The 22,057-nt window shown below is 49.7% G+C and overlaps 2 protein-coding genes across 3 annotated transcripts; both read right to left on the reverse strand.

Annotated features, from left to right (window-relative positions):
- Window positions 1–2,331: 2,331 nt before the first annotated feature.
- Window positions 2,332–7,070, reverse strand: EBP (EBP cholestenol delta-isomerase). Of its 2 annotated transcripts, XM_028113524.2 has the most exons (6): window positions 6,971–7,070; window positions 6,639–6,684; window positions 5,737–6,055; window positions 3,691–3,727; window positions 3,429–3,559; window positions 2,332–2,821 (listed from the first exon to the last, which is right to left on the reverse strand). In XM_028113524.2, the coding sequence occupies exons 3-6, from the start codon at window positions 6,035–6,037 to the stop codon at window positions 2,598–2,600; spliced, it is 693 nt and encodes a 230-aa protein (XP_027969325.1). In that variant the 5' UTR covers window positions 6,038–6,055; window positions 6,639–6,684; window positions 6,971–7,070; the 3' UTR covers window positions 2,332–2,597. The 2 variants fall into 2 exon arrangements, with proteins under 2 accessions (XP_027969325.1, XP_027969324.1); XM_028113523.2 differs by lacking the exon at window positions 6,639–6,684.
- A 1,189-nt stretch (window positions 7,071–8,259) lies between these two features.
- PORCN (porcupine O-acyltransferase) lies at window positions 8,260–18,900 on the reverse strand. The gene is made up of 13 exons (XM_088029014.1): window positions 18,824–18,900; window positions 17,992–18,164; window positions 16,463–16,655; window positions 16,087–16,130; window positions 15,511–15,692; window positions 15,300–15,430; window positions 13,682–13,807; window positions 13,414–13,514; window positions 12,229–12,305; window positions 12,066–12,129; window positions 11,842–11,927; window positions 10,706–10,816; window positions 8,260–8,507 (listed from the first exon to the last, which is right to left on the reverse strand). The coding sequence occupies exons 2-13, from the start codon at window positions 18,125–18,127 to the stop codon at window positions 8,406–8,408; spliced, it is 1,353 nt and encodes a 450-aa protein (XP_087885140.1). The 5' UTR covers window positions 18,128–18,164; window positions 18,824–18,900; the 3' UTR covers window positions 8,260–8,405.
- Window positions 18,901–22,057: the final 3,157 nt, after the last annotated feature.

Consider the following 22,057-nt stretch of genomic DNA (forward strand, 5'->3'; position numbering starts at 1 on the left):
TCGCAACACGTTGAGGTCAGTCCTGTTATTAAACAGTGTATGTCTACTAAATATCAGCCGGATGATTGAACATTTTAGACTCCTTAAATCACAAAATACATGAAGGCATTCTACTCACTTCATTGCATACCCATCTGGTTTGGACAAAATACAGACTGCCCTTACAAGTGTAATTTCTAACAAAGGAGTCCTGTAAGATGCCTGGACTTGAGGGAACCTAGGTGGCTCAGTTGGTTAAGCAACTGCTTTCGGCCCAGGTCATGATCCTGGAGTCCCGGGATCGAGTCCCACATCAGGCTCCCCGCTCGGCGGGGAGTCTGCTTCTCCCTCTGACCCTCTTCCCTCTCGTGCTATCTCTCATTCTCTCTCTCTCAAATAAATAAATAAAATCTTAAAAAAAAAATGCCTGGACTAGAGTTATTATTGCAGTGTTGTATGAATGCTACTCTTAACATTAACTTTTTAGAGAAGTCTGCAATTCTATTTTGGTATCTTTTTTAAAAAAGATTTTATTTATTTGAGAGAGAGATCAACAGAGCACGAGCTGGGGTGGAGGGGCAGAAGGAGAGGGAGCAGCAGACTCCCTGCTGAACAGGAAGCCCAACTCGGGGTTTGATCCCAGGACCCCAGGATCACGATCCCAGCAGACACTTAATCAACTGAGCCACCCAGATGCCCCTATTCTGGTATATTTTTAAATAATTTGTTTCCTTGATATTAATATTAGATAGATGTCAATTTTTTAGATGGTATAGATAATGGGGACTTTTTTTTTTTTGAAAGCCAGAGAAGGATTTTTGGCACATTTCTTCCAACCCATGTGCTTGAGTAAACAACAATTCTTATGGCTCTGCTGGATTTTCCGAAGGAAATTAGAAATTTGAGAGTCTGCTTCTCATTACAATTAACATAGGGTGGGATGAACAAAACACTAGCCTGGAGTTCAATCCTGATGGCCCTGGAGCCCAGGTTTTAAATGGGGGTATAATGTGGTCAGATGCCCGTCTTGGTTGTGGAGAGGGCCTTAGATGGAAAGACTGCTTAAAATTGGAAGCAAGGAGACAAAAAAGGAGGTCCTTGTTATGACAAGTCCTGGGGAGAACTTTCTCTTTCATTTATTTATTCTTCCATTCAACAAATACAAAGTGTATACCAGGTGGTCTACATATATTAATTCATTTACTCTGCATAAAAATCCAATGAGGTAGGTACTCTAATTAGAATTTTACATGGGAGCACTGAAGGTCAGGGAGAAACATGCTCAAGGTCAAGGGGATAGTAAGTGGCACAGAGAGTAGGTGCAATGGACAGAAGGTGGCTGTGCCTGGCGTTGGCTTTAACAGTGAGGCATTTCTCAAAAGCTATACTGGAGGCTTGAGCAGAACCAGGATTTGAATTGAAGTCCTGCTCTGTACAGGTCACCAGGAGCCAGTCTACAGGTATCTGCAGTTTTTTTTTCATTCTTTGTCATCTCCTCAAAATTCCTCAAGTACCCATTTGTTTTATGACTCAAGGTCTGTGAGGTTAATGACAGACTAAGGGAGGAGCGACGGGGGTGGGTCTATAGGGTGAGAGGAATCTGTGGGGTGAATGATGAGAATCTGTGGATACATGATAGGTAGGTGGTCTGCAGGATAGGATGTGGGGTGAGTGATGGAAGATCTGTGGGTAATTGGGGACCTGTGGGGTATGAGGTGACAAATTCTGCAAGGTGAGTTATAGGGGTTTGTAGGGTAAGTAATGACAGCCTATAGGGTAATAGGGGATTTGTGGGGAGACTGAGAGGGTCTGTGTTATACATGATGGGGGGGGTCTATGGGGTGAGTCATGGGGTTGTAGGGTGTATGACTAGAGGCCTCTTGGGGTAAGTTATGGGGTATGTGAAGTGAGTGATGGGTCTTGTGTGAGTTTTGTGGGGTCTCTGGGGTCCAAAGATGGGGATCTTTAGGGTACTGATGGGTGTCTGTGGGTTAAGTGATGGTGGGGTCTTTGGAGTAATGGGGGAGTCTGAGGTGAGGAAAGATCTGTGGAGTTATTGATGGGGTGTCTGTGGGGCACCTGATCAGTAGACACAAGTTCTCAGCCTGTCCATATTACAAAAAATGAGAAAGTGTGTTCTGGAGAGAAAACCGAGGGTGTGAGTAGATGATCACTTCTTAAGAGAGATAATGGGCATCTCGTGGATCTAATTAGTCATCACGGGACTCTGTGGGGTCAGTGATAGGGGGTTTGTGAGGTTATAGATTGGAGGTCTAAGTGATGATAATGGAGGGGGTCTATGGGGTCAGTCATAGGGCATTTCTGGGGTTAGTAATTAAAGATCTCTCAGTGTTACGGTCAAGATCTTTTATTTCCTGATTTTAAAAACTGCCACCATTATGGCCCTTCTAGTTTCTTCTGTACCTTTGTCCCAGTGGCTCCTGGCTGTAGCTCCACACAGCTCCTTTTTTGCCCCTGCCTCTGGCCCTTCTGGTGCTTACCCATTAACCCGAGTTTGACAGATCAATTTGCTTTGTCCCTCCAACCTATTGGACTGGACTCTTCTTCCTGGTGGAGGGTTCCTCATCGGCCAGTGTTCAAGCCCAGCCTACTGCTTATTAGTTCAGCTTGCTCTTGGCTGTTGTGGTTTTGGTGTCCAGCATGCTCTGGGCATGAGTGAGCTGTTTTACAGAATCGAGCACAAGGATTCCAGGCAGCACCAGCCACAGGCCGTTCATGAAGACAAAGTAAAACCAGAAGTAGAGTGGGTGGCCCAGCTCCCCATGCTGGAATCCGTCCCGGTGCTCTGTTAGAAAATAGAGCACATCCCCATAGATCTGACCTGTGGGAGGCAGAAGGGGAAGGGGAAACCCCGTCAGGAGGAAAAGGTATTCCAAGACATTTTCTAAGTCATCATTCAAGGTCTCAGAGCTCAGGATCCCCAAATTTAAAGAGCTAAGAATTCTGAAATCATACAGCTGAAAATCTGATGAATTAGAAAAGTCAGAATTCCAGAAATCAGAAGCTGAGAATTTCTCAACTCAGGAGAGTTCCCATCTCCAGAATTTAAGGAAGCTCAAAATCCTTTAATTCAAGACAGCCATGATTCCAGAACTAAAGAAAGCTAGCAATGTAAGAACACAAGAGGACTGAATGCCAGATGAATGGAGCTCAGAATCCTAACCCTGGAGGATCCAGGGGCTTCCCGCCACCTCATGTAACCTTCACAGGAGACGTTGTGATGAAGGAGGAGGAGGGGGAAATGAACCTTTCCCACTCGAGAACACAGACTGAGAGGGTCATGGCTGTTCCAGAACCTCAGGAGGATGTCATTCAGCCTGACTCAGCCCTGGATGGGCACAACTGAGCAATGCTCCCTGCAGGGATACCCCTGTGTCTGTGGATCCCCCATCAACCCCTCCAGCACCCACTGTGGGCCCTCTCCTCACCCACAGAGACCACGAGCTGTAAGACAAAGCGGAGGGGCTGCTGGCGGAGAAAGGCGATTACCACCCATAGGCTGAGTGGTCCCCAAAGGCAAGCTGTGATGGTCTCCATGCATATTGTGAAGTTGTCACTCCTGTGGGGGGAGAAAGGGTTGGGGAACACTGGCATCACTGTGCTCTACCCACAGGGCACCCCATGAGTACTCCCCGACTCACCCCCCACCCCAATCAATGGAGGTTTCCCTTGATGGAGGCAAACACTTACAGGATGTATCGGCTGTCTCCTTTGGCATACTCTTTCCCTGAAGAAGGTAAGAGACATACATGAAGAATAAAGGCAAGAAAAGGAACTCGGATGTGTGAGAGTTGAGGGCCCATGTAAGGTGGGATTCATAACCTCTCCCTGCCTCAGTTTCCTCATCTGAGAAATGGGGTAGCTGTCTGGATTCTAGAGTGAACATATGTATATAAGATAATGTGTGCAGACCTGACATAGAACAATAAGTAATGCTGTGAATGTCTGGTATTCAATAAATGTGGAATAAAAGAAGGCAAGTGTAGGTGATGGGGTGAGTGAAGTAGCCAGTGAGTGAGTGAGTGTGAGAGCATGAGAGACAGAGAGAGAGCGCGTACAAGCGAGCGAGAAAGCACAAAGGTGAACAGATGAGTGAATGAAAAATGAACAGAGAATTAATAAGAAAAAGACCACTCAACATAAAAACAGACAGGAGACAACAATAGGTTCTTCATAAAAGAGATTCCAAAATGGTCAATAAACATATGAAACATGCTCAAACTTTCATGAGTTATTAAGAAAAAGCAAATTAAAACCATAATAAGATATCACTTGCATCCACTACGACTAAAATTGAAGAAACACCTGACCATACCAAGTGTTGGTGAAGTTGTGGAAGAGCTAGAACTCCCACATACTGCTGGTGGGAAAATAAAATGGTGCAGCCATTTTTAAAAACCGTTTGGCAGTTTTTCATAAAGTTAAACACACACCTACCATTCTTCTCTTCCATATTTACCCAAGAGAAATGAAAGATCTCCACACAGACTTGTGTTAGATCAAAGTTTTATATAAGAATAGCAGTTTTATGGGCACCTGGGTGGCTCGGTTGGTTAAGCATCTGCCTTCGGCTCAGGTCATGATCTGAGTCCTGGAATGGAGTCCCACATTGGGCTCCCTGCTCAGTGAAGAGTCTGTTTCTCCCTCTCCCTCTGCCCTTCCCCCCTGCTTGTGCGCTCGTGCGCACATGCTCTCTCTCAAATAAATAAAATCTTTGAAAAAAAAGAATAGCAGAAAAATAATTTATTCATGAGGCCAAAAAGGAATATTATTTATAATAGCAAAAGACTGGGGGTGCCTGGGTGGCTCAGTCGGTTGAGCATCTGCCTTCGGCTCAGGTCATGATCCCAGGATCCTGGGATCGAGCCCCATGTTGGGCTCCCTGCTCAGCGGGGAGTCTGCTTCTCCCTCTCCCTCTGCTTGTTCTCTCTCAAATAAATAAATAAAATCTTAAAAAAAAAAAAGATTGGCGGGAAATATCCCAAAATACTGGACAAGTCAAATAATTCTGTAACATCCATGCTTTGAAAGCTTTTTATGAACTGATGAGGAGTGACCGCACTGAAAAAAAGCAAAGTTCAGAGGTGTATATACCATATTACTATTTGTTTGCATAGAAGGGAAAAAAACGATGATGATGACGATAAACAGTTATGGCATCTACTATCTGCCAACACTGTTGTTCAAGTCTTTTTTTTCAAGATTTATTTATTTGAGAGAGAGTGTGTGTGTGCATGAGCAGGAGGAGCAGAGGGAGAGGGAATCTCAAGTGGACTCCATGCTGAGCTCAGAGCCTGACACAGGGCTCGATCTCATGACCTGAGCCGAAACCAAGAGTCAGATGCTTAACCGACTGTGCCATCCAGGCGCCCCTGCCAACACTGTTCTAAGTGACTTACATATATTTGGGTATTACCGTTACCACTCTTTTACAAATAGTAAACTGAGGCTTATCCGTGTAATTTTGTGTAAATAAACCCTGGAAAAAACCATACACAATTATTAACATTGGTTAATAACTACAGAAACTTGGTGGACAGAAGGTAGATTTTCACTGCACACCTCTTTAAATGGTTTGGTTTTTTTTTTTGACCCATATGAATATATATCCAACAAAAAAGTTGCATACATTTTTAAAATAAATTAACGTTAGAGTTGGTGGGTGGAATAAACATCTAAACCAATCTGTGCCCAGAAAATTCCCTCCCACAGCACATCAAAGAACTCAGGACTCACAGAGTTGGGACAAGAAAGCTTGGTCTCCAAGAAGGTCTTCGTGGTAGAGGCTGAACCAGCCCTCAATCACCATGTGAATGAACCCACATATGGCAAACCAGCACAGGGACAGTCGCCGCCAAGTCCCCAGGGGGACGACCGCAGCACGACCTGACAACAGCCATGTGGTCACAACCAAGACCCCAGAGATGGAGAAGAGGCCGGCCAGGAGATGCCAAGTAGGGCAGTCATTAGGCACAAAGTTGTCCAGCCTCAGATGCCGAGGCCAGTATGGGTGCAAGGGGCTGGCGTTGGTGGTCATGTCTTTGTAGGCTGATGGCTGTGTGTGGATAAGTAGAAAGGAGAGGAAAAAAAAAAAAGAGAAAAACCTGAGCAAATAGAACACACAGAATGAGATCATAAAATCAAATCCAAATAATTTATTATCACAAGAAATGTAAATGGACTAAAATTATCAGTTAATAGACTAGATTAAAAATAATCTAATTATATGCTGTTTTGAAATCATGACTATAAGGCTGTTTAAGTCCTCCAAGAGTCCTATGATGTGGAAGATACAGGAACCAGGCCAGGTTCTAGCCTTCATTGGTCACAGTCTGGTGGGCAGACACAAGAACCGGACTAGGTCCCAGCTCTCATTGGTCATGCCCGGATAGGGGACACACAGGGGCCCGGCGTGGTCCCCACCCTCAGGGGTCACAGTCGGCTGGGGGAGGCACAGAGACCAGGCTGGGTTCCACGGCAGGGGTCAGGGTCTAGCATCTTTCCACAGAAAGCTATTCCCTCCCCCATAGTCCTGGAAACTGCAGGACAGGAGAGAGGAAACTAATCAGAACTACAACCCTCAGGTTCAGTGTGTGGAAAGCCAAAACCCTCCTGAAATCGTGCATAAGGCCACCGACCTGCGAGAGAAGAGGAAAGCGGAAGGCAAGGCTCTTGGGCGCAGTTCTAAACAGGAAAAACGAGGGTCAAATTCAGAGACCACCAATTAGAACTAGAAGCCTCTCGGCCAGCTGCCCAATGAGAAGGCAGATCTTCTGTCGTCCGGACAACCGCGCGGTAGCTGGGGGTCTCGCGCAGGCGCGTAGGGTGGGCTGTGGGAGTGTGTGTGTCGGCGTGGGACGGGGAGGCGCGGTGGGGGGAGAGGAAGGGTCGAGCGCAGGCGTCGAGGGCCGGCTGTTTAGCAGTTGAGAGCTAGGGGATGGAGTGGGCAGGCTGGGCGGAGGACACTCACCCAGCGGCGTGGTCGCGGCGGCCTCGCTCGCAGGCAGCGGGCTCTCCCTAGCTAGCGCGCTGGCTGCATAAATGCCTTCGTTCCGATTTAGCCCCTCACAGGTTCCTCACCTTACGGAGCTGGCCAATGGAGGGGCTGGGAAGGCGGCCAGTGCCGCTCCTAACCAATAGGAGCTCTCTCGGTGCCGCCGGCCCCGCCCCCATGCGTGGTGCCATTTTCGCTGTTGGTTGAGACCCAGTCAGGAGTTGCGAGGCTGGGACCCGCCAAGGTTGGTGGGCGTTTTGGGGCTGAACCCCGTCCGCAGTGAGTCCTGGCTTCAATTTCCCTATCCCATTGTCAGTCAGTCGTATTGGAAACTGGGTGTTTACCCTCCTCATCTCCTGTTGAGTCAGCATTGCTCTGTGTTCGCTCACCTTTGCCCTCGTTTTTTAGGCAGAGCAGTCAATGAGTTCCCGGACCAATCTCAATCCTAATGCTCGAACCGGCAAGGAAACTTAATATGACAGGCAGATCACATCTTGTACACTGTGCCTCTGCCCTCTCCCTGGGCGCTCAGAACTCCTCAGCGGGGATCTCCACCTCTCCCGACTTAAGTCAGAAGAACTAGTCAAAACCCAGGCTCCTCAGCCTTGCTGGCCAATTGGCATGGAGACCGTTAGTCTCCCTGTGCCAACTCTAAAGGGCCAACCCGAACTCCGTAACCCTAAGCCCGCGGGCACCCCAGGCTGCGCAATCAGTCAAAACCCAGACCTATCCCAGACCTTCCTATCCAATTAGAACCCACGATCTGTCTTGTTTCCCCCCTCCCTGTCCTACTCAGAATAACCAATCAGTTTTCCAGCCAGCTAGTATTAGGTTCCGCCCCCCCCCCCCCATTCCACATCCAACTATCCAGGCTGTCCTGGCTCCACTCAAATCAGGCTGTGCGGTCCTCGGGCTCATCATCCAACCCTGAACAATAATAAATTAATCATGAACCGATCACGACCTGCTCCCTCTTCAGGATTTACAGCTTCCAAACCTTTATCCGTGCTGTGTCCATTCCTCACTCAATTGTTCCCCACTGAGCAGTGAAGAAAGAGCCTTTTGTATCTTTCCTACTTTTATTTGACAATAACAAACTGTATATAAAAAGGGAGAAGGAAGGCGGGGAGGCCCTGGATCTCCCCCTCCCTGCTTCCCCGAGCATCCTCCACCCCTAGGCCCCAGCAGGGACCACCCCCTTCCCGCCTTGTGGTGGAGTGGGGATCGACAGGCATGGAAATTGTGTGTGTGTGTGTGTGTGTGTGTGTGTGTGTGTGTGTGTGTAGGGGCGTCGGGGGGTCAAGGATGGAGAGGGGTCAAGAATTAGAGATAGGGCCTTCCCTCATCCCCCATCAGAGCTGGCACCCTGAGGAGGGGTCTTGAGGGAGCTATGAGGGTCCACAGATGTGCCTCAGCCTATGAGACGATAGAAGATCCAACATCCAAAAGTGACCCAGTGACTGGCCCAGCTGAGCTCTGACCACTTGTGGACAGTGTATGCCATGCCGTAGCCCTGTGGGAGAGAAAGAGGTGACAGTCCCACTTGGCAAGAACAAAGAAAGGTCTCAGGAAAACCCATCCTTTGTTCCAGGACATTTCTGTGACTCCATGGTAACCCTAGGTGAGGCCCCAGAGAAGAGACTGGGTACATATAAAAGGTAAGCAGATTCCGGTGTGTGTGTGTGTGTGTGTGTGTGTGTGTGTGTGTGTGTGTGTGTGTGATGTTTTCTTCTTCAAATATTATTTGAAAAACAAAACAAGGCAATTCCATCCTCTGGGTACATATAAAAGGTAAGCAGATTCCGGTGTGTGTGTGTGTGTGTGTGTGTGTGTGTGTGTGTGTGTGTGTGTGTGTGTGTGTGTGTGTGTGTGTGTGTGTGTGATGTTTTCTTCTTCAAATATTATTTGAAAAACAAAACAAGGCAATTCCATCCTCTGGGTACATATAAAAGGTAAGCAGATTCCGGTGTGTGTGTGTGTGTGTGTGTGTGTGTGTGTGTGTGTGATGTTTTCTTCTTCAAATATTATTTGAAAAACAAAACAAGGCAATTCCATCCTCTGCCCTGTACTCTCCCTAATACAGAAGGAGCTCTTAGAAAGCGATTTTTCAAAAAGAAAAAAAAAAAAACTGGCAAAGGAGGGGAGTATGCCATTCTCACTAAGGAAAAACCCCACTGGCTCTTAAATATATGAAAAGATACTCAGCTTCACTCATAATCTTCCTCCTCTCAAACAGGCAAACCTATCCAGGAAGTCTGAGAGGCACTCTGTTGGTAGGGCAACAGATATGGTCACACACGGCTGGCGGGGGAGGCAAAAAAGAAACTTTTTCATTGTAACTATGGAGGCTAGATCCTATAGTTCTGTCTGCACCTGTGTGAATCCACATGGGTACGAGGGTATGATTACTTGCTGCAGCACCATGTGCAATAGGAAAGGGCTGGAAATCGCCTGGGTGTTCGCTGATAAGGGACAAACTACACTGTGTCATATTGTCATATCCTAGCAATGGAAAACGAATGAGGACATTCCATGTACTTATGTGGAAGATTTTCAAGAACTATTATGTGAAAACAGCGACATGCAGAACAGTTTCATTCATGAGTTATTTTAGGGTAAAACCTGGGGTGAGGGAGGGAATTAAAATATATTATAAATATACTATTGCGCTTATATTTTAGAAGGATATTTTAATAAAATGATTAAAAGTAGTTACCTGTAATAGGGGAGGAAGTAGACAGTAGGAGCAAGACTTTTCCCTGAACATCTTGAATACTGTTTTGTTTTTGAACCTTGTGATATATACATGAACTATTTTTAAATGTTTTAATAAAAATAAAAACCCAGATTTTGCACACTCAACCTGAATGAAGATTAAAAATTGTTTTTAATGACAAAATAGAAAATAAGTTTTATTTTCAATTAAAAATTAAAAATTCAACTAAGAGAGAAGCAAAACCTGGATCCTGCAAGAGCCATATGAAGAAACAGTATTTTTAAAATCGTCTTTCATTTAAAAAGGAGTAAAATCTGGAATGTGCATACTCCACATGAATAAAAATAGTACATACATTTTAATGTGCATTTTTAAAGCAGAATCCAGAGTTTGCACATTCAATCTGAGTAAAAATACTTCCTTAATTAAATAAGAAAGAAACCTTGCGAATTCTACCCAGACAAAAATATGATGAAATAATTAATTTTTTGAAAAGTAAAACTCCAATAAAACTGGGGACACCTCCAGTAAAACTGGGGACACCTGGGTGGCTCAGTTGGTTAAGGGGCTGCCTTCGGCTCAGGTCATGATCCTGAGGTCCTGGGATCAAGCCCCTGCGTTGGGGTCCTTGCTTAGCAAGGACCCCACTTCTCCCTCTCCCTCTGCCCCTCCCTCTGCTCCTGTTTTCTCTCTCTCTCTCTCAAATAAAATCTTAAAAAAAAGATAAAACCTGGATTTTGCACACCATCTCCATAAAATAAATTTTATAAGTAAAATAAACATAGTTTGCACGCTTCACCCTAATAAAAGCCCCAACAGGACAAATCAACCAGAAGGACCCTGGGAAAGAAGGAGCGAGGAGCACTAGCTTTGCAAGCTAGATAGACACATGACACAAGGTCCTCAATGCCTCAGCCTCTTCACCTTTGTTCTCATGGTTCCCATGAGCAGGTAGCACATCCCTAAGTAACCTCCAGCCCAGGGCCCCACCTCACCTGCTCCTCTGTGGTGTCATCCACATCGACATCAAACAGGGAGCCCAGGTAGGCCAGGTGGAAGATGGCCAGGGCCCCAAAGAGCAGGTTTAAGGCTCGCACCCCCAGGCCCTGTGGGGGACAGATGGATATGCTTGGCAGCTGGATCTACTCACTGTCCCCCAGCCCCACCTGGGCAGGGGAGCCCAGGGAGATGCACAAGGCCCAGTGGTTCCCAGGAATGAGGATGTCCAGGGCACAGGGCACCCCCTGGGGTAGGAAAAAGATGGTTTGGAACTTCCTATGGGAGCTCCAGAGGTACCCAAGGATGAGGGTACTGTTAGCCTGAGGGCATCCAGGGGGAGATGCGAGTGTTCAGGCAGAGGAGGAAGAATGGAGGGGCTTGAGCTGGGGGCTTATGGTGATAAACATCGGTTGCAGGGTGGGAGAAAAACCTGAGGTTGTCCATATTATTGCAAACAATGAAAAAACAAACCGAAACAAATCCCCACCATGACCTACGAGACCCACCACTCTCCCCCCTCACTCGCTCTGCTCAAGCCACACTGGCCTCCTTGTTGTTCCTCAAATATTCCAGGCTCTCTCCCATGTCAGAGCTTTTACACCCATTGTTCTCGCTTTGCCTGGAATGCTTCTCTTCCTCATCTCCTTCAGTTAAAGAACTCAAAAGTCACTTCCCTATTTAAAATTGGAACCACTCACCCCCTCCATACTTCCCTTCCCCTTTCCCTCATGTCTTTTCTCCTTGGCATTCATCACAATCTAAGAAACTATTATACTTTACTGACTTTAAAAATTTACTGTCTCATCTGTTAAAATGCTTGTCCCATAGGGCTGGGATTTTAGTCTCTTTTGTTCACCACTGTGTCTCCAGTGCCTAGAATAGTGCCTGATGTCAGCAAGTGCTCAATAAATGTTCGGGGGGGGTGGGGGGACAGATGCCAGGTGTGTATACAGCAGGGGCTTGATAAATGTTTGAGAGAGAAATGGATGCCAGTGAATAGAAGTGAGGTTCTGGGGATTGCTCAGGCACCAGAAGAGGAAGCTGGGCACCCTGAGACAGATTAAGATGGAGACGGAAGTAACGTTTTTGAGGGGGAGTGTTGGGCATGAGGTTGCCCGGGCTGAACCCTCACCAAGCGATGCTGGTGCGAACAGTTTGGTGGGCACCGTTTCGACAAGACGCAGGCACTGAGGATCCGAGCCAGGCGCTTCCGGAGGACTGGGGTGGATGCCAGGAAGGTAAGCGGGGGGGGGGGGGGGGGGGGGGGGGAGGGGTGTCAGGTTAGCCTCAGGGGACAGTGGTTCTAGCCCTGCCCCCACCTTCCGTCCCATCTGCTGAGCTGGGCTCGGCACTCACCATGTTCCACGTAAGTGATAAACGCCAGGGACAGCAGCACCGCAGCCAGATGGAAGCTGAAGCCCTGGAGGGCCCAGGGGGCAGTGAGGTGAGTAAGGAGGAGGCCCTGCCCCCCTCCCCACCCAGCTCTCCCCACCCCACATCCCCGCTCTGCCCTGCTCACGTGCAGGAGGGCACTGGCGGCATAGGTGACCAGCACCGCTGAGAAGGTCCCCAGGCGGAGAGCATTCTTGAAAACATCTGGAAGGGGGAGATGTGGGTCAAGAGTCTCCTGGGGTCCCCTCTGCCCTTCCCCGGGGGGCCAGAGGGCAAGGCGAGGAACCCGCGACCTGTTGGAACCCCCAGGATAAAATCTTTATAATGGGCCCAAACGTCCCATGTCCAAAACTTAGCTCCTGATCTTCCCTCCCAACCTGCTCCTCCCATAGTGCCCCCAAGTTCAGCCAATGTCCAAGAGACTCTTCCAGGTCCTCAGGGCAAAATCCTAGAATCACCCTCGCTCTGCCCTCCCCCCCCCCATATTCCCACAAGCAAACTCTCAGCAAATCCCGTCAGTTCCACCTTCAGAATGTATCCAGAATCTGCCCTCTCTTCTCCACATTCCCTGCCACCACCGCCGTAGCTTGCTTGGACTACTGCCATGGCCTCCTTACAGCTTGCACCCTGTCTGCTCTCACAGCAGCCAGAAGGCCCTGTTACAACCCGAGTCAGCCCTCAGCCCTCCCCTGCTCACACCCCTGCTGTGGCTCCATTTCTCAGAGAAAAAGCCCCAATCCTCCCTCCAGGCCCCTGTCACCTCTCTGCCCTCCCCTCCTGCCATTGATCCCCTCGCTCACTCTGCTCCCACTGCACCCGTCTCCTCCCTGTTCCTCAGACACCTGCCCAGTATGCTGCCTCAGGGCCTTTGCACTGGCTGTTCCCGCCATCTGCTCCCCTCCTTCCCGACATATCGGCATTGCTTGTTCTTTCACCTTGCTCAGGTCTTTGCTCAAATGTCACCTCCTCCGTAGGACTTGCTCTGGCTAATTTATTTAATATTGCAACACTCCCCCCCGGACTCCTGCCAACACTCCCAGATCATCTTTACCTGCTTCATTTTTTTTTTTTTTTACCATAGCACCTGTCACTACTTGAACTATTACGTATTTTTTTTTCTCTGTCTGCTCTCCCCACAAAAATGCCAACTCCACAGGGGCCAGGGACTTTGGTTTTGTTTTTTTTCCTCGTCCCTGTAGTATCTTCAGTGCCTAGTACACAATAGGTTCTCAGTAAATGTTTGTTATATGAATGGAAAAGGGCCTGGGTTGAGGACTCCCAGCTCCCTTGGAGTGGTGACTTGGTGACTCACAGTTATTTAGCCAATAAGACATGGGCAGGTTCCAGCTTGTGACAACTTCTACCATGGACCGGGGCAGCTCCACGTTCAGTGGCTTGGACACCGTCAGGTCCCTGTAGGCAAAAGAGACCTGCAAATTCATTTGGGGTCTCAACCCATCCATCTAACCTCCATACTTTCGTCTTGGCTGTTCCCTCCCCCCGGGACTCCCTCCCCCCTCCCTGCAGCTCCTCTAGGCAGCACCCTGTGGGAGAGGGGGGGCCCCCCCAGCCCTCCCCACCATTCCAGGTGATCCTTCTCCTCGGTGAAGCCGGCCCCTGCCAACGTGGCCGTGGCCTCGGACAGAAAGCCCACAAAATAGTTGCTGAAGTGGAAGGAGACAGCACTCTCGTAGGCTCGCAGCCACCTGGGGAGAAAGTAGTGGGGAGAGAGGGATCACTCCTAGGCCCCCGGCATGACACCCCGCCATGTGTCAGCATCCCCAGCCCCACTCTACAGACTCACCTTACCATGGTGCCCCTAGGGCCCCCAGGGGTCAGGAAGGCAGCAGAGAAGAAAGGAAAGAGAGTCAGAGAGGACCTGGAGTCTGGCTGGAGTTGTTTGTAGACAAGACAGAAATATGGCAGCAAAAGATAGTCACACGCATGCGTACGCCGTCAGTTTCACGCGCCCCAAACAAAAGTGTGAGCCGCCCTACAGTATGACACGGTCCTGTAGCCTCCTGGGGCCAGACATCCAGACCCAGCCACTGTCAGAGGCCCGACCTCACCATGCTACGCACCGACACAGCCACGGGGCCAGGCACAAACGCTCTCAGACTCCCAGCCTCGCAGCTCTCCAGTCTGACCCAGTGACCGGAAGATACACCAGAGTCCTTTACTCAGGCACAGACACCACCAAGCATCCTGCTTTGCACACGTACACAATACTACGCTCAATCCAGTCATCCTGTCAGCTGAACAATCAGACATGGTGAAAAAGAGACCGCGTCCCGGAAAAAGTGTAGGTTCTGGAATCGGGCCTGGGAATATTGTCCGGCTGCTTAGCTAGGTGACACTGGGCAAGTCCCTCCACCCTTTGCGAGCTTCATTCAGCATCAGCCACCATCAGCAGCCAGTGAGTGGGGCACTGGGTCATACAATCAAACAGCTGGATGAAATCCTACAGTCACACCAGAGGTGGATGGTCGGTCCCACAGACAGGCAAAGACACACGGTCGGTCATGAGCCCTCAGCCAGACAGCACCAGGCGGCCAGAGAAGGCAGACTCACAGGCGGAATCCATCACAGACAGACACACAACAGACCCATTCCCAGCCAGAGTTATGGACGACCCCGCTTTATCTTATCCAGGGACAGGCACACATCCCATCATTGAAAATGGCACAGCGAGACAGTCGGAACACCAGTCCCACACGGAGGGTGAGTGGCTGACAGGCAAACAACCCATATACACCCCTAGCCAGCGTCACAGGCAGGTCGGCGTCACCCACCAATACATACTTGTCACTCCCCATTGTCGTCACATGATTTGTTCCTAGCTGTGGACTAGATGGACAGCCAGGCACAGTTATGTGTTGGAGTGTCAGTCATATAGAGTCACAGAGCCAATCGTGGTCAAACAACAGCCATAGACACTCAGTCTCTGTCTAGTCGTGGGATAGATTGCTAGACAGTCTCGGACTTACAGAACAAACCGGCCACAGACTGCGACCCCTCCAACCCCCAGTCAGCCCCACTCGCCCTTAGCACCTGCCCTCATTTACCTGGCTTTGCGTTTCTTGCTGTAGTAACAGAAGACAGACAGAAGGATTAAGAGACAGGCTCAGAGCCGGGGAGACCCCAAGTCCCTACCCAACCCCCTCACTGTTGGGCAGAGGCCTCGAAGGCTGTGCTCACTTGCGAAGGAGGCGGTCACCATCAAGGGGGATGAAGTATGGGAAGAGGTAGGGGCCCACACAGGTGGACAGCACAAGGCACAGCAGGGCCAGCGCCAGGCTCCGGGCCACCTTCTGCAGCCATCGGCGGCTCTGTGGGGATCAAGGCTCCATGAACATTGCCCCACGGTGGCTCCCACAGTCCCTGCCCACCTGTCCACCCAGGACCTCACCAGTGGGCGGCCTTGGACAGCCTGTAGGTAGCTGTGGAAGGATATCCAGGGCCCAAAGACGATGGTGCCCACGAAGTAGAGGTAGCCCATGAACTCCATGGGCGAGGGCACTGCACCCACCTCGCCCCGGTCCAGGTCGAAGCCCAGAGACACCGCCTTCATGGCCACGATCATCTGGGCCCCTATGTATGGCGCCCATGGTCAAGTGGACAGGCAAAGAGCAGGTCCGCGTGGGGGAACGGGGAGCACCGGGTGAGAGGTGGTAGGAAAACAGGAGGTCAAGTGTGAACAGGTGGGCACGGTGTCAGACAGGCAGGTGAGCAGGTGGGCCCGGGACCAGCAGACGCCCTGACTCAAGTGTCAGGCACGTGCGTACATGAGATAGGACAGACGGACGGCGGTGGGGTGGGGAGGCATGGGAGAGACACAGATGTCAGGGGAATCTGAGGCCCACATGCCCACTGGGGCGGGCAGATGAGGGAGAAAAGCGGGGAAGGACAGACAGAGTTGGGGGAATTAGGAGCTGTGGAGTGGGGCAGGACAACCAGGGCAGGCGAGAGGGCCGGGGTTGCCTACCTCGCATCTTGTGCCATGTCACAGTGTCCACCATGTGCATCTCACTACGGAAAAAAGGTGGTCTTGGCTCCATGACTCCCATGGTCTCAGAGACCACAAAGTGGGGGAAACCAAGGTGCAGAGAAGGCTATATATCCCTCCCCCCTCCCGTCCCGTACAATCTCCTGGAGAAATAATTCTCCAGGACTCCCTCCTCCAGGGGGAGCCCAAGCCCCGCCTGTCCGGTACCGTAGCCTTCAGAAAGCACCAGTCTCCCAGATTGCCCCCCCCCCATCCCCTATGCACTCCTTGTCCTGGACAGCCTCACGGAGGAGTGGCCTGGGGGCCCCGCTGGCGCCTTGGCCAACGGCGCGGGGAGGAGGACTCGCGTCCATACCCCATGAGTAGGTAGATGAGGATGGTGACCGAGAGGAAGACGCCGCGATGGGAGGAATGTCGGCAGAGGAACAGCACGAGGTAGCACAGGAGGCTGAGCAGCACGACCCAAACCATGTGCAGCTGGAAGAAGTGGTAGAGGCTGAAGAACCCACCTGCCACGGTGCTTGCATGCTTCAGGTAGGATGGCAACCCTTCAGGGGCGAGAGAGAGAGAGAGAAAGAGAGAAAGAGAACAGGAAAGGGAAGTTGGGTGGGCTGGGAGGAAGGGAGGGCAAGTGGGCAGAGGGCAGAAGAGAGGCTGGAATGTTCGGTGAGATTGCAGGCCCCCCCCCCCGCAGCGAGTGAGTTTGAGAGGGGAGCAGGAGAGGTGGCAGGGCTTGGGTTTAAAGGAAAGAAACATCTATAAAGGACATTTTGGGAACCCTGGGGGAAATGTGAATATCAACTTCTGTTGGATAATTATTATTGCACCCAGATTACATTTCTTGAGGCGTGAGGGTGGAGGGTGTGCTTGTTGGGGGAAGATGTCCTTGTTCTTGGGGGATGCACACACTGAAGGGTTTGGGGTGAAGTGTCAGCACGTTCTTCACAAGATTTAGGAAGATGATAGGTAGACAGATATATAAATAAAGAGCTAACGTGTCAAGATGTCAGTTGGAGAATCTGGTAATGCATATATAGGTGCTCATAACATTATTCTCTCAGCTTAACTTTCCGGTAACTTCGAAATATTTCAAAATGATGAACCTGGGGAAAAAAAATCCATTTAAAATAAAAGAAAAAAGGAGGGGCACCTGACAGATGGATAGACCTGTCAGGGGAGCGTGCAACTCTTGATCTTGGGTCATGAGTTCAAGCCCCACGTTGGGTGAAGAGATTACTAAAAAAAATAAATAAATAAACTTGAAAAAAAAAGAAAAGAAAAAGAAAGCAATAGAACCTTTGAATCTCAGATTTCCAAAATTCTCAGCATCCTATGGGAAATTTGGGAACTTGGAATCTTATCGTTTGGATATAGGCTTGCCACGATTGTGGAAACATTCCAGAATCCTACAATCCAGAAATCTCATCATGCCCGGAGTCTTGAAATCCAGAATGCCAGCATTTTGGAAGGCTAGAATGTGAGAATTTCAATTTGTCAAAATGCCCAAACCCTGTAACATGGTACTTTGGGATTCTATAGCTGACATCAGCATCCCAGAATCTTGTAACCTTGGGATGGAGACATTTCAGGATCCCAAGATCCAAGAAGCTCATCTTTCTAGAATCCCAGAACCCAGGCGTACTGAAAGACATGACTTGCCATGGCAGGACGTGGCTTGGTGTGGTGTGGCATGGGGTGGTTGGGCATAGCGGGACGTGGTGTAATGGAATGGCACTTGCGCTGGTGGGATGTGGTGGGCTAGACACGTTGGCGTCCGGCTTGGCATGGCAAGATGTAGCAGGATAAAATGTGGCTTGGGATGGATGAAATGTGGTATGTGTGATATGGCCTCCTGTGGCGGCACCTGGTGTGGCAAGCACTTACCAAGCCTCCAGAGGAGGCGGCAGGTGAGACAGATGGCAAGGAGCAGCCAGATCTGGTCAAGGCCCTGCTGGGCAGTAGGCAGGAGACAGCCCTGCAGCAGTTGCTGGAAAAATTCCTGGCGGCTGAAGGTGGCCATTGCGGACCCCCACGGATGGATGGACAGATGGATAGACCTGTCAAAGTGGGGACAGAGAGGGAGCCAGGATGTCCATGGGGCAGACCATGCTCAAGGGATGGACTTGAACACTCAGATTTCAGTTTGGGGCTGTCCGTGTGGAGACGTGGTCCTGGAGGGCTGAGGGAGGGTGTGAACGTCAGGTACATCAGACAGAGCCACCAACTGTGTGTGTGAATGGGCGTCCTGGGTGCACACACACACAGCCCATGACCTGTGGTGAATGAAGGACCCGGGTCTCTCGTATGCTGTGAACAGTCCGGGTCCGATGTAATTGAACGGTGTACATTCTAGGCCCACGTATCAAATGCGGGGCCCCCCTGGTTTCCAAGGTAGAGTCACTGTGTGTGGAGGGCAAAGAGGGAGATCCTGTGACACTTGGGGGCCGTGTGCATCTCTTCTTCTACGGATGTGGGGGGTGTCCTGTATCCCCCGCGCGCCCCATCTCACCCCCACCTGGCCTCTTGCAGCCGCCAACAAAGCTCTGCCCAAGCCCGGGAGCTGCAGGGAGGTGAAGTTGGCACTAGGGGATGTAGCAATTGGAGCAGTGGGAAAGGTGATGGAGAGGGGGCCCCAGGACACGCGCTGCAGACCCGCGCGGGGAGGCCGGCTCAGGATGGGAGCGGGGCAGCCGCACGCGCACTGCTGGCGACTTACCTGGCAGGAAGGAAGCCGCGGTCCTGGGGCCCGGGGACGCGCCGCCGCCGCCACCGTCGCCGCCTCCTCCGGGCAGCCTCCCCCGCAGGCCGCAAGGCCGGGACCAGCTGCGGCTCCCTGGGCGGCGCGGAGAGCGGGCCCTTTAAATCCCGGGGAGGCCCGGCCGGCCAGCTCGGCCAATGAGAGGGCAGGAGAGGGGCGGGGACGGAGGAGGAGGGGAGCCGGAGGAGCGAGGGAAGGAGGAGCGGGAGGTTGAGAGGAGCGGGGCGCGGGAGGACGTCGGCGCGCGGAACGTTCGCGCCCGCACCTATCCGGCTTCTTGGGGCCGTTCCAGCCCCTTGAAGGTTCGCGCCGGGAGGTCCTTTGGCGGCCCGGGAACAAACTTTGCAGTCGTCAGATTCCTAATCCTTGAAGAAGCTGAGACGCGAGAGATGGGGGAGGGAGAAGGAAAGCCCGCTCCCGCGACCCGGCCAGACTGCCCACCCGCGCAAGACTTCTGGCCACTTTTGTCACACACACCCCCCCCCCCCCCATTTCACAGATGGGAAAATAAATCGAGATCTCTCCTTCCCCATCCGGTGAGGGAACTAAAGGAATCTCCAGCCCTACCCACCCGCAGAGACGGGCTAGAAGCGTAATTACTGTGTCACCTAGGAGCACGAATTAGGCGCCTGTGCTTCCCCTAGGGATTCCTCGTGAGCACTTGGCTCGTCGTTGAGAACTGATATGCCTGCATAACTCCCTACTGGACTCACTCCTGCCCTGAGGGTGACCCCAGCAACTAGTAGTGAGTGTTCCCTGTGAACTAGGAGGCTAGTACACAGCATCGATCCGGGAGCATGTTTAAAAAGCACTTAACAGTTCCCCTCAACAATGATTTCTTTTGGGTTCCATCGGCACCAACACTGAGGATTTATGCTGCACCTGGTGTTTACCTCCCTTACCCAGCAGTGTCTGACACTCCACTCTGTCCCTAGGCTGATGAAGTGTTTATTATTACAAAGGGGGGCATTTATTGGGCACATACTGCATGTTTAGCAGGAGTTGGAAGAGAGAAGGAAGCCCAGGTCAAGCTGGACCTCACCGTGACCTGAGGGACTAAGGAAAACAGGGTCTAATCAGATTGATAAAACACCGGGCTTCAGTGTCCCTTTCTGTTAAACAAAAGAGTGGCATTGCCTCTTCTTTGCTTGGAAATACCAATGGCAGTTGAAGAGAAATGAATGCTTCATCTCCTTAAAAAATGTTAACATAGGGGCACCTGGGTGGCTCAGTTGGTTAAGTGTCTGCCTTCGGCTCAGGGCATGATCCCAGGGTCCTGGGATGGAGTCCTGAGGTCAAGCCCCACGTGGGGCTCCCTGCTCAGCGGAGAGCCTGCTTCTCCCTCTGCTGCTCCCTCTGCTTGTTTTCTCCCTCTCTCTGTCAAATACATAAATACAATCTTTAAAAAATAAAAAAAAATGTTAACATAAAGTTAAATAGGCATTTAACTCATAAAATTAGTATTCATGTATTACAAATGAAAAATATTTAACACAGCAAGTATATATATATATATATACACACATATATATAATGAATGATTACATGGTCCAGATGCACAAACACTAATTCCTTTCCTTAACAGAATACAGACCATACATTTTTTGAATTATCATTTTAATTTTTTTCTCAGTTTTCAAACATACTCAAGTAGAGTCAAGAATGACCGGCACCATATGCCAGAAATATTTCCCTTAGTTGTAAGACCTAGCATTTAAACTGGAAGATCCTCACTGTGGATGACCCTGAGCTTCACAGACTTAATTGTTTCCATCTAGTCTTTTGATGTGTGTGACAAAGAACTAGTATCTAGACTCTAGGACATCTAAAGGACGTCTACAAATCAATAAGAGAAAGACAAACAACACACTAGAAAGTGGAATGTGGACACGAGTAGGTAATTCAGAGCAGAAGACACCTGGAATGACCAACATGTATAGTATATGAAAAGATAACCCGATCTCTTTAGTTGTCAGTGAAATGCAAAATTAAAATGACAATTAGGGGTGCCTGGGTGGCTCAGTCGGTTAAGTGTCTGCCTTCAGCTCAAGTCATGATCCCAGGGTCCTGGGATCCAGCCTTACATTGGGCTCCCTGCTCAGTGGGGAGCCTGCTTCTCCCTCTCCCACACCCCCTGCTTGTGCTCTCTCTCTCTCTCTGTCAAATAAATAAATAAAATCTTAAAAAATTTAAAACAACAATTAGATACCATTTCACATCTACTAGATTGGTGTTTCATATTTTTATCACTGGAGCTTAGTAAAGGGTGGGGTTATCTGTCAAATCTTTTAGCCTTTGTGGTCATTGCGGTCATTCCAGATTATGGTTCCTGGGGCATTTTAAATGGTCTCCCGTAATTAAAGAGATGCAAATTAAGACAAATGAGATCCCATTTTTCACTTATTAGATTGGCAAAAAAATGCCAAGTCTCATAATAATAACAACATATCTCTCTGGTTCTTTCTGTCTCTGCCTCTATATCTCTATCATCTCTATATTTTTTCTAAACCATTTTTATATATATTTTTAAGATTTCATTTATTTATTTGTCAGCGAGAGAGAGAGAGAGAGAGAGAGAGAGCGCAAGCAGAGGGAGGGGCAGGCAGAGAGAGAAGCAGGCTCCCCGCTGAGCAACAAGCCCGGTGCAGGACTCGATTCCAGGACTCTGGGATCGTGACCCGAGCCAAAGGCAGACATTTAACTGAGCCACCCAGGCTTCCCTTTTCTAAACTATTTAATAGTGGTTGCAAGCGTGATACCCTTTCAACTGAATACTTTAATATGAATTTACTAAGAACAAGGACATTTTCTTCCGTTCCTACCAGCGAAGTATGAATGTTCCAATTTATCCACATCCTTACCAACACTTTGTTATTTGACTTTTTGATTATAGCCATCCTAGTGAGTGTCAATAATGTCCTTTTTTATTTTTTATTTTTATTTTTTTAAAGATTTTATTTATTTGAGAGAGCGAGAAAGAGAGAGAGAGCGCACATGAGAGGGGGGAGGGTCAGAGGGAGAAGCAGACTCCCCGCTGAGCAGGGAGCCCCGATGCGGGGCTCGATCCCGGGACTCCAGGATCATGACCTGAGCCGATGGCAGTTGCTTAACCAACTGAGCCACCCAGGCGCCCTGTCCTTTTTTTTTTTTTTAAATGAAGTATAGTTGACATACAATGTTACGGTTAATCTC

The sequence above is a fragment of the Eumetopias jubatus genome, unplaced genomic scaffold (genome assembly GCF_037043125.1).
Source record: "Eumetopias jubatus isolate StellerSeaLion01/CBP00866 unplaced genomic scaffold, mEumJub1_p1.0 scaffold_11, whole genome shotgun sequence".
In the NCBI taxonomy this organism is placed as follows: Eukaryota; Metazoa; Chordata; class Mammalia; order Carnivora; family Otariidae; genus Eumetopias; species Eumetopias jubatus.

Coding starts and splice junctions, on each gene's coding strand:
- EBP (XM_028113523.2), bottom strand. CDS start 6,037: ATGACCACCAACGCCAGCCCCTTGCACCCATACTGGCCTCGGCATCTG. Junction 3,560..3,690: donor GGAGACAGCCGATACATCCT/GTAAGTGTTTGC, acceptor CTCCCCCCACAG/GAGTGACAACTTCACAATAT. Junction 2,822..3,428: donor ACAGCTCGTGGTCTCTGTGG/GTGAGGAGAGGG, acceptor TGCCTCCCACAG/GTCAGATCTATGGGGATGTG.
- PORCN (XM_088029014.1), bottom strand. CDS start 18,127: ATGGCCACCTTCAGCCGCCAGGAATTTTTCCAGCAACTGCTGCAGGGC. Junction 13,515..13,681: donor GAGAAGGATCACCTGGAATG/GTGGGGAGGGCT, acceptor TTTTGCCTACAG/GGACCTGACGGTGTCCAAGC. Junction 12,130..12,228: donor CCGCCAGTGCCCTCCTGCAC/GTGAGCAGGGCA, acceptor TGGGCCCTCCAG/GGCTTCAGCTTCCATCTGGC.